Source organism: Microcebus murinus, chromosome 24 (genome assembly GCF_040939455.1).
Source record: "Microcebus murinus isolate Inina chromosome 24, M.murinus_Inina_mat1.0, whole genome shotgun sequence".
NCBI lineage: Eukaryota > Metazoa > Chordata > Mammalia > Primates > Cheirogaleidae > Microcebus > Microcebus murinus.
In genome coordinates, this window is record NC_134127.1 from 624,661 (window position 1) to 641,440 (window position 16,780).

General features: G+C 42.0%; 1 protein-coding gene across 6 annotated transcripts in view; it reads right to left on the reverse strand.

Moving 5' to 3' along the window:
* Positions 1-11,265: 11,265 nt before the first annotated feature.
* IKBKB (inhibitor of nuclear factor kappa B kinase subunit beta) overlaps positions 11,266-16,780 on the reverse strand; it is a 58,650-nt gene continuing 53,135 nt past the window's right edge. For 5 of the 6 annotated variants that reach the window (XM_020282452.2, XM_075997322.1, XM_075997323.1 and 2 more), the window contains exons 20-22: positions 16,209-16,336; positions 13,584-13,674; positions 11,266-12,557 (exon numbers count right to left, since the gene is read on the reverse strand). In XM_020282452.2, coding sequence (XP_020138041.2) covers positions 12,483-12,557; positions 13,584-13,674; positions 16,209-16,336 — 294 coding nt within the window. In that variant the 3' untranslated portion in view covers positions 11,266-12,482. Of the gene's footprint in view, positions 12,558-12,650; positions 13,058-13,583; positions 13,675-16,208; positions 16,337-16,780 lie in introns of those variants that run through there. The other variant, XM_075997326.1, reaches the window with a different exon arrangement.

A 16,780-nucleotide genomic window follows, 5' to 3' on the forward strand; every position in this document is an offset into this window, starting at 1 on the left:
GGTGACATCAGCAATATTTTGTTTCACAAGCGTAACTCCTGGTTCATACTGCAGTTCCAGGCAATTGCTTTGTGCATAAATGAAATTAAAATCTTATTACAAAACGATACATAGTTACTGTGCAACAAACTGAAAAGTGATCTCACCATCCAGCTTAACACTATTAATCAGTGATCTCACCATTCAGCTTAACACTATTAACATTTTATACTCTATAATACTCTTCCAGTCCTTTTAACCTTCCCATCATTTTGCAATAATGAAATAAATGCTTTAGTTTCTTTGATTAGCAAGGTTGTGGTGGTTGTGTGTGTTTTTTTTTTTACAGTATTAATATACATCTTAATGTGATGGTTATTGAACATTTGTATTTCCTCTCTTGTGAATTTCCTATTTATATCATTTGCTCATTTTTCTAATAGGGTAGTTGTCTGTTACTAATTTGGTAGATCTTTTATATATTACTATTTACCCTTTTTGTATATTTTTTTGTAAAAAATTTTGTATCTGTATTTTCCCCAATTTATTCCTTGCCTCTTAACTTTATTCCTGCAACTTCTTAATACCTTGAGTCCCACTGTCATTTAGATATATGACTTGTCCTACTTTTATTCTGTTCACATTTTTTCCTATGCAATCTCTATTCCAGGCTACATCTATATTATTTTGTTCTGCAGAATGATCACTCCTCTTTAACTAAAAATGTGTTTTGTCCATCTCTGAATTTTGAAAGTTATAAATGTAGGGAATTGTGGGGTCATTTTTATATGAATATTAATGACCTTTTAAAAGTTAGTGTCAGAGAATCCTAGGAAAATAATCAATTTTCTATGCTTATATTCTTAGAATATTTGACCCACTTAGTTACTCTTACAATAATTTGTTTTCAGTTAGATTCTACGATACCATATGCTCTGGGTTTTCCTTCTTCCTGGCCACTCCTCAGGGGTGTGTGCGTGTGACAGTGTGTGTCTCTGTGTGTGTGAGCACTGGTTCCCAGCTCCTTCTTTACTTTCCAAACTTTATGAGAAATTACTTCCACGTATCCATCTTACATCTAGCTTTTCCACCCTGTCCAGTTTCATCTGTTTAAATGCCATGTCTAGGCTTGAAGACTCCTGAATTCCTATTTCCAGCCTTGAGCTCCAGCCTCACAAATCAGATTGTGGACTGGGTACCTCTAGTTGTTATAATAAGGTGTCTCAAAGATAAAATGTCCTAAACTATTCTTGCCCCATGAGCTTCTCTTTAATTTTTCCCCACCTCTGTTAAAGGCATTTTAATCCACTTGCCATCAGTCAAAACCCTACAGGTCATTCTTAATTGCTTTCTTTTCACACCCCAGCATAGCAGCAACCCTCATCTCATCTATTCCGTCTCCAGCTTACTTGTTCTGAATTGGGTCGCCTGTCACCACCCTAGCCACCTCTGCCCTCCTTCAGTCTACCCTGATCTCCCGGACTACTGCCATGGCCTCCTCAGCCTGCCTCCTGCTCGGGTCGCCTACAACAGTCCCCAACCTTTTTGGCACCAGGGACCAGTATCGTGGAAGACAATTTTTCCACGGACAGGGTGGAGGCAGGGAGGCGGAGCTCAGGCAGTGATGTGAGCAATGGGGAGTGGCTGCATAGAAGAAGTTTCACTGGCTCACCCACCACTCACCTCCTGCTGTGCGCCGCCCCCCCCCCCAAGTTTTATGGAAGACAATTTTTCCACAGGGGCAGGGTGGGGGCAGGAGGGGCTGGCAGAGCTCTGCAGCCCAGTCTCTGACTGGTCACAGACCAGTACTGGTCCGTTGCCCAAGGGTTGGGGACTGCAGCCCTATAAAACAAGACAAGTGTGATCTTGTCATACGTGATCTCAATTTACATCGCCCATTTAAATATTCTCTCACTGCACTTAAGAGTAAAATCCCAACTCCCTTCCAAGGCTACAAGGCCTACTGTGATCTGTCTCAGGACTAGTCTCCTATTTCATTTCTTGCCACTTGCCATTGTGTTGTGTAGAGCACACGTTACATGGGCCTGTATCTGGGTTCTCTATTCTGTTCCTTTGTGTGTCTGTACCTCCACCCATACCACACAGTCAAGTAAAATTGGGTAAAGTGGTTACTCCCAGTTTATTTTTTTCAGAATTTTAGCTTTCTTAGGGCCTTTGTCTTTCCATAGAAGTTTTAGACTAATCCTATCTATCTATACGAAAATTGCTTAACATTTTACAGGAACTGTGTTAAACTTGTTTACTAATTTGGGGAGAACTGACACCTTTAATATATTGGGTCATCCAATCCAAGAACATGGCATGTCTCTCCATGTATTAGGTCATTAAATATGAAATGTCTGATTTTGAATCAAAAGTTTATTATATCTCAAACAAGAAGCAATAGAGTTAATCAAAGTGTGCACCTAAACTATTGACAGAGTTTTGCCATGTTAACAGTAGCTTGTTTATGCCATCAGCAAAGAGGTCTGGAGAGCGAGTGGCAAAAGACATTTTCCACAGTTTGTTAAGAATTGACTATTTTCCCTTGCAAGAAGTGGTCCAAAGCCAGGAAGTGTAGTCAGTTGGTGCAAGGTCTCCTGAATATGGTGGACGACAGAGAGTTTCCAAGTCCAGCTTCTGTAGTTTAAGCAGCGTTGTTTGTGTGACATGTGGTTGTCTTACAAGAGGACTGGCCTGTCTCTATAGACCAATCTCAGCTGCTTAATCGCAAACATCCTCATCATTTCATCCAGCTGGTTGCAGTAGACATCCGCTGTAACTGACTAACCAGGCTTCATGAAGCTGTTGTGGTTAATATCAGCGCTGGACCACCAGGCAGACACCACTGGCTTTCTCTGATGAATATTTGGTTTTGGATTGCGTTTTGGCATTTCATCTTTACCCAACCATTGTGCCAAACACCTGAGATTGTCCAAAACACTCCATTTTTCATCACATGTAACAATACGGTGTACAAATGGTTCACCTTCATGTCATGACAGCAAAGAAAGGCAAGCATTTAGACAATTTCTCTTCTGACATTGGTTTAATTCATGCCGTACCCATCTATCCAGATTCTTTACCTTGCCCATTTGTTTCAAATGGTCCAATATTGTTGGAATAGTAATGTCAAGTCTTGCTGCTAATTCATGTGTAGGTTGAGATGGATTTACTTCCACTACAGTTTTCAGCTCATCATTATCCACTTTGGTCTCAGGTCGTCCACATGGCTCATTTTCAAGATCACTATAATGGAACTTCTCAAACCACCGACTAGGTGTTCATTACCCACAGCCTCCCCAAACACTTCGTTGATATTTTGAGCTGTCTGTACAGCATTGGTTCCATGACAGAACTTATATTTGAAAAAAAACCATGAATTTATTTTACTTATTCATGGTTTCACAAACATTGCTCTAAAAAAAATTTGAAAGATAATCTAAGCCAAACCATTTGTTTGCAAGAATGAGGATGTACCTTCACAATAAAAATAAAACAAGAACTGTCTTTGCCAGGTGCAGTGGCTCACGCCTATAATCCTAGCACTCTAGGAGGCCAAGGCAGGAGGATTGCTTGAGTCCAGGAGTTCAAGACCAGCCTGAGCAAGAGTGAGACCCCATCTCCACTATAAATAGAAAGAAATTAGTCAAACAACTAAAAAGAAAAAAAAATTAGCCAGGCACTGTGGTGCGTGCCTATAGTCCCAGCTACCTGGGAGGCTAAGGTAGGAGGATTGTTTGAACCCAGGAGTTTGAGGTTGCTGTGAGCTAGGCTAATGCCACGGCACTCTAGCCCAGGAAAGAGTGAGACAATGTCTCAAAAAAAAAAGAACTGTCAAAGTGAAATGTTATAGGCCGGGTATGGTGGCTCACTCCTGTAATCCTAGCACTCTGGGAGGCCAAGGCAGGAGAGTAGCTTGGGGTCAGGAGTTCGAGACCAGCCTGAGCAAGAGTGAGACCCCTTCTCTACTAAAAAATAGAAAGAAATTAGTTGGACAAAAATATATAGAAAAAATTAGCCGGGCATGGTGGCACATCCTTATAGTCCCAGCTATTTGTGAGGCTGAGGCAGGAGGATTGCATGAGCCCAGGAGTTTGAGGTTGCTGTGAGCTAGGCTGACACCATGGCACTCTAGCCCGGGCAACAGAGTGAGACTCTGTCTCAAAAAAAAAAAAAAAAAAAAAAAAAAAAGCAAAATGTTACAGATAGCAACTGTCAAACTTAGTACTTAAGGAAATCAGACATTTCATACTTAATAACTTTAATAGCTCTTTAAATTTTGCCATCAGTATAATTTTAGCATGAAAGTATTGTACTTGTTATGTTAGATTCACACCTAAGTATTTCATTTTGTTTTGAGTGATTAAAAACACTATTGTATTTTTAAATTTTGGTTTTCAAGTGTTTGTTGCTAGTATTGATTTTTGCTTATCTTGTGATCTTGTCGAACTCCTTTTTTAGCCCTAGGAGGAGTGTTTTTGTGCATTTTGTTGGATTTTCTAAATAAACCATCATGTTATCTGCAACTATGGATGGTTTCATTTCTTCCTTTCCAATCTCTTTGTCTTTTATTTCCCTTTCTTGCACTGGCTAGAACTTCTAGAACAATGTTGAATAGCAGAGGTGAGGCTAGACATGCTGGTTTCCAATGTGAGGGGAAAAGATTTTCTTTTCTTTTTTTTTTTTTTTTTTTTTGTAAGAGACAAGGTCTTGCTATACTGCCCAGGCTGGACTTAAACTCGAGCAATCTTATTGCCTCAATCTCGTAAGTAGGTGAGACTACGGGTCCAAGCCACCACACGCAGCTTTCCTTTCACAGGAGAAAAGGCACACAAATTTAACATGCACAGCACGGGGACATCACAGAATGATTACACAATAACTTAATGCTGTACAGAAGCTTACATACCCTTTTTCATAGGGGAGGGGGGAGATGGGGAACACTGGCAATTGTTTTGAGGGGCAGCAAATAATTAGGGAGAATGAATGGACCCGGGAGGTGGGAGGCTGACATCACAGGAAGGTGAGAAGCAGAGCAGCACAGGAACAAAGGTTGTCTAACTATGCCGAAAATGCCCCCCAGGTAGTCTCTAAAGCCCTCTCAGATGGAAAGTTTGTGAGTGGTGGTGACTCCCAGTCTCTTCTCTCTGGTGCTTGATCTTTCCTGGTTATTTGATAAGATCCCTAGAGAGGGGGTTTAAGACAACTGCACTTCCTTTAGAGAAAAGCTTTCTTGGTCAGATAAGGAAATTCCAGAGAGAGGCTCTCCCTGCACTTGTGGAGTGAACAAGTCAGTTTAGAGGGAAGGTGGTTCTGTAAGGCCTCTCAGCATGTCAAAGCTAGCTTTTGTGGTTATTCTTTGAGCACCAACATTCCAGTTTAAAACTTCCCTGGAAGTTTCATATGTTAAATAAAAGCTGAGTTGGCAGCTGTGGAGAGAGAAATCGAGTTAATAGTTGAGTGGCAAAGGATCCCATTAAACAAGTTTTCCATTTCTGTGAATGGGCCAGTCCAGTTAAACAGTTCTGGCTCATTTAAGGAAATGGGATTGTATTAACAGATGGCCCCTCAAAGCAGGACCTCTATGAGATACAGGCAAATAGAGATTTTAAAATATATATGGATACATATAGTCATGCATATTTATGGGGTACATGTGATATTTTGATACAAGGATACAATGTGTAATGATTAAATCTGATTAGTGATATTGAGCACTTTTTCATATATCTGTTGGACATTCATGTCCTCTTTCAAGAATGTCTATTCAGATCTTTTGTCTATTTTTAAATCAGATTTTTTGGGCTATAGAATTGGGTTCCTTATATATTCTGGATATTAATTTATTGTCAGATGGATAGTTTACATATATTTCCTCCCATTCTGTATATTGTCTCTTTGCTGTCAATTCTTTCCTTTGCAGTGAAAAAAACGTTTTAGCTTGATGTGATCTCACTTGTCAAATTTTTCTTTGTTTTACTGTGTTTTCAAGGTCTTACTCAAGAATTCGTTGCCCAGACCAATGTCCTGAAAAATTTCTGTTTTCTACTAGTAGCTTCATAGATTCAGGTCTTACATTTAAATCTTTAATCCATTTTGATTTGATTTTTGTATATGGTAAGAGGTAGGGCTCTAGTTTTGTTCTTCTGCAAATGAATATCCAGTTTTCCTGGTACCACTTATTGAAGAGACTGTTCTCTCCCCAAAGTATGTTCTTGGTGCCTTTGTAAAAATCGAGTGGCTGTAAATATGTGTATTTACTTATGCATTCTCTAGCCTGTTCCACTGGTCTGTGTGTCTGTTTTTATGCCAGTACCATGCTGTTTTGGTTACTATAACTTTGCAGTATATTTTGCAGTCAGATAATGTGATGCCTCCAGCTTTGTTCTTTTTGTTCAGAATTGCTCTTTGGGGTCTTGTGGTTACATATGAATTTCAGATTTTTTTTCTATTTCTGTGAAGAATGTTGTTATTTTGATAGAGATTGCACTGACTCTGTAGATCACTTTGGGTAGTATGGACATTTAAACAATATTAATTCTTCCAATTAATGAACATAACTGTTCATATTTTATGTCCTCTTCAATTTCTTTCATCGTGTTTTATGATTACCCTTGTTGTAGAGCTCTTTCACTTCTTTGGTTAAGTTTATTCATAGGTATTTTATTTAGCTATTGTAAAAGGGATGGCTTTCTTGATTTTTTCTAAATATAACCTCTTATCATCTGCAAACAAGGACAATTTGACTTCCTTTCTAATTTGGATGTCCTTTATTTCTTTCTGTTGTCTAAATGCTCTTGCTAGGACTTGCAGTACTATGTTGAATTAAAAAAAGGGGCATCTTTGTCTTGTTCCAGATCTTAAGGCTTTCAATTTTTCCCCATTCAGTATGATGTGGGTTTCACATATATGGCCTTTATTGTTTTGAGGTATGGTATGTTCCTTATATACCCAGTTTGTTGAGAGTTTAATATCATGAAGGGATGTGGAATTTTATCAAATGCTTTTCAGCAGCTGTTGAAATGATCATATGATTTTTGGTCCTCATTCTATTAATGTGATGTATCAGATTTATTAACTTGCTTATGCTGAACCATCCTTGAATCCTGGGATGAATCCCATTTGATCACGGTAAATGATCTTATTAATGTGTTGTTGAATTCAGTTTGCTACTATTTTGTATCTATGGTCATAGGGATATTGGCCTATAGTTTTTTTTTTTTATTTTTGATGTCTTTGTGGTTTTTTGTTTTGTTTTGTTTTTTTTTTTGAGACAGAGCCTCGATTTGTTGCCCAGGTTAGAGTGAATGCCAGGGTATCAGCCTAGCTCACAGAAACCTCAAACTCCTGGACTCAAGCAATCCTGCTGCCTCAGCCTCCCAAGTAGCTAGGACTACAGGCATGCACCACCATGCCCAGCTAATTTTTTTTCTCTATATATATTAGTTGGCCAATTAATTTCTATTTATAGTAGAGACGGGGTCTTGCTCTTGCTCAGGCTGGTTTCCAACTCCTAACCTCAAGCAATCTGCCCACCTCAGCCTCCCAGAGTGCTAGGATTACAGGCATGAGCCACCACACCTGGCCTCTTTGTCTGGTTTTGGTATCAAGGTAATGCTGGCTTTATAGAGTGAGTTTGAACATATTCCCTCCTCTTCAAAAAAATTTTTTGGATAGTTTGAGTAGAATTGATACTAGTTTTTCTTTAAATGTTTGGTAGAACTCAGCAGTAAAGCCATCAGGTCCTGGGCTTTTCTTTGTGGGGAGTCTTTTTATTACTGCTTCTATCTTGTTACTTGCTATTGGCCCATTCATATTTTCTCTTTCTTCATGTTTTATCTTAGAAAGTTGTGTCTAGGAATTTATTAATTTCACCTAAGGTTTCCAATTTATTGGCATTTGGTTGCTCATAATAGTCCCTATGATCCTTTGAATTTCTGTGGTGTCAGTTACAATGTCTCCTTTTTTCTCTCTGATTTTATCTATTTGGGTCTTCTTTTCTTTTTAAAGGTTTGTTAATTTTACCTTTTCTAAAAAGCCAACTTTTTATCTCATTAATCTTTTATGGGTTTTTTGGCCTAATTTCATTTATTTCTGCTCTGACCTTTTATCTTTCCTTTAATGTTTGGGTTTGGTTCATTATTGCTTTTGCAGTCTTTTAAAGTACATTAGGTTCTTTATTTGAAGTCCTGCTACTCCTTTGATGTAGGCATTTATTGCTATAAAAATGTGGTAGCACTGCTTTTACTATATCCCACAGGTTTTGGTATGTTGTGTTTCCCATTTTTGTTTGTTTCAAAACATTTTTAAATTTCCTTAATTTCTTCATTGCTCATTGATCATTTGGGAGGATGTTGTCTAATTTCCATGTATTTGTATAGTTTCCAAAGTTCCTGTTATTAATTTCCAGTTTCATTCCATCATAATCAGAAAAGATACCTCATATGACTTCAATTTTTTTAAATTTCTTAAGACTTGTTTTGTGGCCTAACATATGGTCTATCCTTGAGAATGTTCCATGTGCTGATGAGAATATGTATTCTACAGCAACTCAATTAAATGTCCTGTAAATATTTTTAGGTCCACTTGGTGTAGTGTAGTTTCTTATGTTTCTTTGATTTTCTGTCTGGACGACCTGTCCATTGTTGATAGTGGGTGTTGAAGTCCACTACTATTGTATTACAGTCTATCTCTCCACTTAGATTTATTAGTAATTTCTTTATATGTTTGGGTGCTCTGATGTTGATTGCATATATAATTGTTATTAATATATCTTCTTGATGAATTCATCTCTTTATCATTATATTAAGACCTTCTTTGGCTTTTTTTTGAGACAGAACCTCACTCTGTTGCTCAGGCTAGAGTGCTGTGGTGTCAGCCTAGCTCACAGCAACCTCAAACTCATGGGTTCACATGATCCTCCTGCCTCAGCCTCCCAGGTAACTGGGACTACAGGCATGCACAACCATGCCCAGCTAATTTTTTTTCTATATATTTTTAGTTGTCCAATGAATTTCTTTTTATTTTTAGTAGAGACGGGGTCTTGTTCTTGCTCAGGCTGGTTTTGAACTCCTGACCTTGAGAGCAATCTGCCTGCCTTGGCCTCCCAGATTGCAAGGATTACATGCGTGAGCCACTGCACCCGGCCAACTCATTTTTTTTGTTGTTGTTTTCATTTGCATAGAATATGTTCTTTCATACCTTTACTTTCAGTCTATGTCTTTATAGGTGAATTTCCTGTAGGCAGCACATAGTTGTATGTGTTTTAATCTAGCTAGCCATTCTATTTCTTTAATTAGAGAATTTTGCCCATTTACATTCCATGTTATCATTGATAGGTAAAGACTTACTGCCATTTTGTTATTTGTTTTCTGGTTGCTTTGAAAGTCCCCTCTTCCTGTTTTCCTTTGTTAATAAGTGATATTATCTAGTAGTATGTTTTAATTTCTTGATCTTTATTTTTAGTGTATCTATTGTAGGTTTTTGTTTTTGTGGTTACCAAGAGCCTTCCAAAAAAAAAAAAATCTCTTATAACAAGTTATTTTTAACTGATGACAACTTTGATCACAAAGAAAAAAACTTTAAAACTCCACATATTAACTCCATCCACCCCACCTTTTGACTTTTTATTGTCTCTTTTTATATAGCCTCTTAACAAATGGTTGTAGTTATTATTTTTGGTAGATTTATCTTTTAGTCTTTATGCTAAAAATGTGAGTGGTTTACACAGAAAGTTTAGAATATTCTGAATTTATCTGTGTGCTTACTTTTACCAGTAAACCTAATACCTTCAGATGATTTTCTGTTGCATGTTAGCATCCTTTTCCTTCAGATTGACAACCTCCCTTTAGTATTTCTTGTAAGACAGGTCTGGTGGTGATGAATTCGAGGGTTTTTGGTTTTGTTTGTTTTTTTTTTTTTTGGTCTGGGATAAACAACTCATTGATAAGAGGCATTTCTATGGAATCAGAAGAAAAATAATGATTAATGTCTAGAGTAGTCTATAAGCTAGGTTTTCTAGAATCAGGAGGGCAACGAGGTAAGAAGATTTCTAGATGTAGGTTTGAAGCATCTCCAGTTGTAGGAGGCAGACAATGGCAAAGTGAGATATTTTCCTGGACTGTAGTTGGAATCAGGTGCTCCAGTAAACTGAGTACTTCATACATCAACAGGCTTTTTTACATATAAAAGCTATTTATATATGTTACTGTAACAATTTCTCCCAATTTTTTTTTCCTTCTGTCATCTAGGCCAGCTGTTTCTGGTCCCTTGGCTAGTACAGTGGGTTGAATGGCAGTACCCAGGAAGGCATGTTCACATCTTAATCTCCAGAACCTGTGACTAATACCTCATATGGCAAAATACGTGATTACACTAAAAAATCTTGAGAGGCAATGCTTTTTCTGGGATTTCTACATTGATCCTCAATCCAGTGGCGAGTGTTCTCCTGAGACACACAACACGGGAGATCTGACCGAGAGCCGCAGCAACATGACCCTGTAGCAGGGGCGCAGCCACAAGGCAAGGGTTGTCTTAAGTCACCGGAAGCTAGAAGAGGCAAGGAACAGAATCTTTCCTGGAGCCTTTGGAGAAGGTACCGTCCTGACAATGTCTTGATCTTAGTCCTGTGTCCTCTGGAACCATCAGAGAATAAATTCTGTTGTGGTAATCTGCTACAGTAGGAAAGTAACAGCTGGAGAGAGCAGGCTCTTCTTGAGGCTCTTCTGTCTGTGCCCATCTGGGTCAAGCCCTCCAGCGCCCCATCTAGGGTACATGAGACAAAAAGAAAACCCAGAGAGCTCACTGCCAGTGCCATTCCCCAGGTAACCACTGTCCCTGGACAGTCTCTACCTTTTGGTCTTCTTGTATTTGCTTGTAAGTCCAAGGACTTTCGCTGTACTCAGTGAGAGGAAAAAGTACATCTATTTCATCTTTTTGGAAGCAGAATTCCTAACTCCAGGGTTTTCACTTTTTCAATCAATCAGTGTTCCAGTCATAAATTTCTTAAACCACTGCTTCAGCTGTATCATTTCTTCGATCAAAATTCTTCCGTGACTACCAATTGCCTACAAAAGAAGTCCATGGCCCCCAGCCCAGCATCCATTCCCTCCCCAACCTACCCCATCCCAGTCTTTAGGGTCTTATTTCCCACTATGTCCTTTATCAGGGTTTCTAAAACCAGGCTTTACTGAACTCTAGTTCCTTGGTATGTTAACAAATGTTACATACACACATGGGGGGCAGGGGAGGCTCCACAGCCAAATGATAATGGTAAATTGCGGATTTACAAAAAGTTAAGCCAGTTTCTTTATTATAAGACTTTTCAGATATTTTACCAGTGTACAATGTAAATCTCTAAAAAGTAATGAACTGCTTCTTTAACTTACTTGATCACGGAAAAACATCACAGTATCTCCATGGAAACCACTTGGTTAGATTCTCCAACTTCCTTTTCCAACCCAACTCACCCATGTGTGATCACATGAACTCCTTTTGCACTCTTGCTTTTATATAAGAGAGGTGTTGCAAAATGTCAAAGCAGCAGCACTCCTGCACTGTTGTTGATCCAGGCACTATACAATTTTATAAAATTTTCCATTACTTTAGTCCAGAAGTCCTAACCATAGGTATGATAAAAGTGGACTGGTGAACCCAGTATAAGTGTTTGAATCATGTTACAAAATATAGAAACCGTTTTAAAAATAAATCCATTTACTAATACTGCTAGATGAGGGAGAGACGGGACACCCATGCCCCCACCCCCACATGCGTCTGGGCAAGAGCTGTGAGTACAGTGGTCCGCAGCCAGTCACTGGCAGACCCCCGTTCCTTCCTGCCTTCTTCCCCATGACGACGCACTCCCAGCTAATCTTTGGGACTAAGAAGAAGGCAGCTGCTCTTCCATCTGGGCTACAGGGAGTCCCTCTGTGGCTAAAGGACCACAGACGGGCTGGGCATTCACTGTGATTTTGCTAAAAGGACAACCACCAAAGTAGTGGGTAAAAATAAAACATGAGCAGCAGAGAAATTAAAAGAGGAAGAGAGGATGGGGCCAGGCCAAGGCTGTAATCGAAACGTTTGTTTAGGAGAATCCAGAGGAAACGCTAGCTGCAGGGTGAGAGGCGGCAGGGGGATCAGGGTCTCTGGAGACCAGGAGAGGACAGGCTGGCACCAAGTTCAGACTCTGTTCTCAAGGACCCGAGCGAGACATCTGTCCAGTCATCTGTGTGGCAAATCGTACTTTGAGCACTCTGTCACAGCAGACAAAATAGCTGCTGTGGCTGTTCCCTGAATGTTTGTGACCAGCATCGCCCACCACCGTGTGCCGGGGCTCCGGGACAGAGACTTCCAGTGTGCAGGCGAGGTGGCAGCTGCTGAGGGCCACGCCCGGGGTCCAGAGTGAAGGGCCCAGCAGCTGGAGAAACGAGAGCTCCGTCTGGCTGCCGGAGACTGCTAGGACACCACTGCAGCCGGAGCCACCATCAGCCCACGCCAAAGGGTCAGGGACCCCCCACGTCACAAGGCCGCTCCAGGCTACTCTGCTCTTCCTCCTCCAGCCAGCTCCAGTCGAGAGTCTGAAAGTCGACAGGCAAGTTAAAAAGACAACAGCTACCAACAGACTGCAGGCTGTTTTTCCTCTTTGGGAGGCAACCAGCACAATTTAGAAGTTAGTTTAAACCCTTTTATTAGTGATAGACTTGTTATTGCAGGACACCCTGGAGCTAAGCTACATGTTCAAAACTGCACAGGATCTTTTCTTTGGACTGGCTCAGAGGCTCTGAGATTTTGGTAGCCCTCGTGGCTCCCAGCACTTATTTTATATGCTCAGGGCAGGCGGGTGGTACCAAGAGCTCATGTCGGCCATTGGTTTCCAGCCTCACCACATGAAACGGCCTGACGAGACTTCCTTTTCCTCTGGCAGAAGTGCAGGCAAGCAGTGAAAGGATCAAAACGTGTGGTGCCAGAAGAGCAGCAAGAGACGCAGAAAGCCTACAAGCTGGGGGACAGTCGACTACGTCAGAGGTGACTAAAACCAGCAGTGGTGTCCCCTCCAATGCTTCCGAAAACCCAGGACCTAGGGGAGGTTAGCGGGTGGTTGCATTAGCAGGAAAAGGCTGTGTGCAGATCGTAAAGGAATGGCTTAGGATCCTCTCGGCAGTTTGAGCTTTGTGTCAGTGTAACTGTGTCCTGGCTAGGTTTTCTTCCGGTTAGCTTCCCCGTAACTAGTGCTGCCTGCTGCAGAGCTGAGTCCCCGAGGCGTGGGGCCTTTGTCCTGCTTCGTCACCATAGACCAGACCAGCACTTGGCACTCACAGACGTTCGGCAGTGGCACGGAAGGTGCAGGGAGGGAAGGGCCTGGGGACGATGTCACCTTCCCCATCAGGGTTAAGTGTTGTCAGGACTGAATGAGACGGTGCAATAACATGCTTGTAAGCATTCAGTAATACTGGCACTGTTATAACAAATGATAAAATATATGTGCTAGAAAATCCTAAGTATATACTGAGATCGTGGATAAAACTGGGCTGCCTTTCCATTCCTGTCCTTTTTTGCTGCAAAAAGAAAGGATGTGGAATAGCTGGGTCCACGCAGGCTGTTACCGTGAAACTCTGGTCCTGCCCTCTCATGGTGTCTTGCATGGCACTTGCTAGCTGGGTGCAGAGGGTATGAGCTTCAGCCACCAGTTCCTCACTAAAGAAAATGATCAAACTGTTAGAAAGTGGTCATTGTTACTTATCTGGAGCTGCCGCCACCGCTTTAAAATATGCTAAACAGCTTTCAACGATATTTTAAAAATGAAGTAACAATTATTTTCATGCTGAGTGTCTTAAAACACCATGTCACTGACCAATGATTCCATTCACCTAGTTAATAAGCTCCTCCAGGCAGTACCACTGCTGCCCAAAATGTGAAAGAGCAAAAAGACCTGTTTAATTAAAAAGTTAGAGGTAAAATGGGCTCTGACTTACTAGATAGCTGAATTTAATTGTCTCCAAACTGCCAAAATCTAATGACATCCCCAAATCACCTGTTTTCCAGTTTTTGCAATAGAAAAGAAAAAATATGCCAAGCAATTTACCAGGCTTCCATAGTCCCTTGAGATCTGCTGAAAAGCCAGTTCTGGGAATTGTTTTTAATCTAATCTGATCTCTTTCTTTTCTATAATAATAAGCACGTGTTTCCTGTCAGGAATGGGTCACAGTGGGCAAAGAGAGCATTTATTAATTAATAAACCACGATCCTTCTGTAACCTCAGCTTTGTGACGTGAGGGACGAGACACCCTGTACGCCCAGGCCTACTTTTCTAGAGCTTTGGGGATGTCATGGGAGGGACTATACCAAATACGGGAAGATGGCACCCAGGCATTCCCCTCACTCTGCAAACGTGCCATCCTCAGGGAAGGGACTCAGAGCACATTTTTGCTCAGCCTTATCTACAGGACTTCTGGCTAAGCCAATTGTCCAGTGCCAGCTGCAGAGAGAACAAAACAGGCACCAGGCCTCCAGGACAGCACCAGAGGTTGGGAGACATTAAGAATCTAAGGTCACACATGATTAAATACCAAAACAGGTTACAAACACTCCAAAGCAAGAACAGGACTTTCTTTCTTTTTTTTTTTTTTTTAAGAGACAGGGTCTCTCTCTGCTACCCAGGCTGGGGTTCCGTGGTAGGATCACAGCTCACTGTAGCCTTCAACTCCTGGGCTCAAGCAATCCTCCCACCTCAGCCTCTCGAGTAGCTGGGATTACAGGCAGGTGCCACCATGCCTGGCTAATTTTGTTTTTGTTTTTTTTAATAAATAGGGTCTTGCTATGTTGCCCAGGTTATTCTCCAACTCCTGGCCTCAAGCAATCTTCCCACCTCGGCCTCCCCAAATGCTGGGATTATTGCGTGAGCCACCATGTCCGGTCCAAGAACAGAATTTTTAGCCACATGTGGTGGCACTTGCCTATGGTCCCGGCTACTTGGGAGGCTGAGGTGCAAGAATCACTTGAGCCGAGAAGTCTGAGGCTGCAGTGAGATACGACTGTGCCAGTGCACTCCAGCCTGGGCAAATGGAGCAAGACCCTATCTGTTAAAAAAAAAACAAAAACAGATATTAATATAATTGACATACCTTAAAGTTCACCCAAGGGTTTTAGCATACTTACTTAACAGTTACACATCCATCACCATACCTAGTTTCAGAACATTTTCATCATCCCCAAAAGAAACCTCATCCCCACCATCAGTCACTCCCATCTCCCTGCTGCCCCAGGCAATCGTTAACCCATTTCTATGCCCAGGGATTTGCCTGCAGGACCCCACAGGGCCTGGCACACAGAAGGCACCTGTGGATCTGAACTCGAAACTAAACCACAGGAAGAGAGCGACCAGGGGGTGTGGATAGTCGAACTGTGAAGGAGTGGGAGCAGAGGGAGCCTGCAGGTGAGAGACCACTGAGGGAGGACACCTGGGGAGCCAGGGCTTGTTAGGCACAGACTGCCGGGCACCACCTTTGTGCTTCCGGTTTAGGTCGTCTCGGGTGGGACCTGAGAACTTGCTTCTGATCTAGATGAGACTTGCAACTGGGCTAGAGCAAGCGGTTTGTAAGAAAGTGGACCAGCCTGGAGAGGCACGTGAGGTGGCCAAAAATGCCTGAAAAAGCTCAGGCCTGACCCTCTGTAATGCAGGAAGCCACTATTCCTTACTGACCAAGAAACAACTGGGTCAGAGCGGTACTTTGTGAAGGTTAATTGGCCCAGAGGAGGCCTGGCAGGGACAGCCAGGAGGTGGAGAAGAAGGCAGAAGCCCTGCCAGGGAAGGCTGTGCTGTCTCCTGCTCACCGGTGGCCCGCTGTGGTCTAGGCAAGGGCAGGGGATGAGCAGGAGGCACTGGGAGGGTGGGTGACTCAGGGTGCTGGTGGCAGCAGCCTGAGGGAGCCTGGTTTGGGAGACCCATGGACTATCACAGCACAGTACTGACCAGCACTTCCCAGGTTGCCATCAGCAGTCAGTAATCCAACGCTCGGATAAGAAAGCTACTCAGTGGTTGAGTTACAAGGGACTATGAGAGCAGAATGTCATTCACTTTTGTCCCCACAGGGCCCGGGAGATGCACCAGATACAAAGAGAAGCATGTGCAAAATCGTGAGATGCTTATCCATGACAAACACACGTTTCCATCCCTGGGACCTCCTGACCGGCCTGGGATGTCATGCTTGGTGCTGCTAACCATGACTTACCTCTTCTTGGCTGACTCAGGCAAACTGCTGGGGGCTGCAGAGGGCTGGGACATCAGCTGACCAGGGTGACTCAGTCGAGAAGCATTCATGCTGTCCGGGCTGCCACTTACAGGACCTCGGACCTTGCTCTTAAGGACAAAGCCAAACAGAAAGTCGACAAAATTCTGGAGCCAAGCGATGAATCAAATTTTGCGTTCGCTCCACAGTAAATCCTCATGAGACCACCAGCCGCAAGACACTATAGCTAGTCCTCGAAACCACCAGTCTCCCGGGGCAAGACAACGGCCGGTGTGTCTCATCTCCGCCTCAAACGCGTTTCTGTACCAGTACGTGAGGAGTCCAAACATGAGGAGGCTCGAGTGCCTGCATCTGTCCCTAGGCTTTATTTCATTACTTCGATTCCTTTTCATTAGTTGATGAACTTTTACCAGTAAAGGAAAGGAAGGCGTTTATACCTTTAAAGTTATGAGACTTTTTTTTTTTTTTTTTTTTTAGCTTAGATACAGGACCTGTGATAAAGTTATGAGACTTTGTGTGAATTACAGCCTCTGGGATACAGCCGGGAAGAAAAC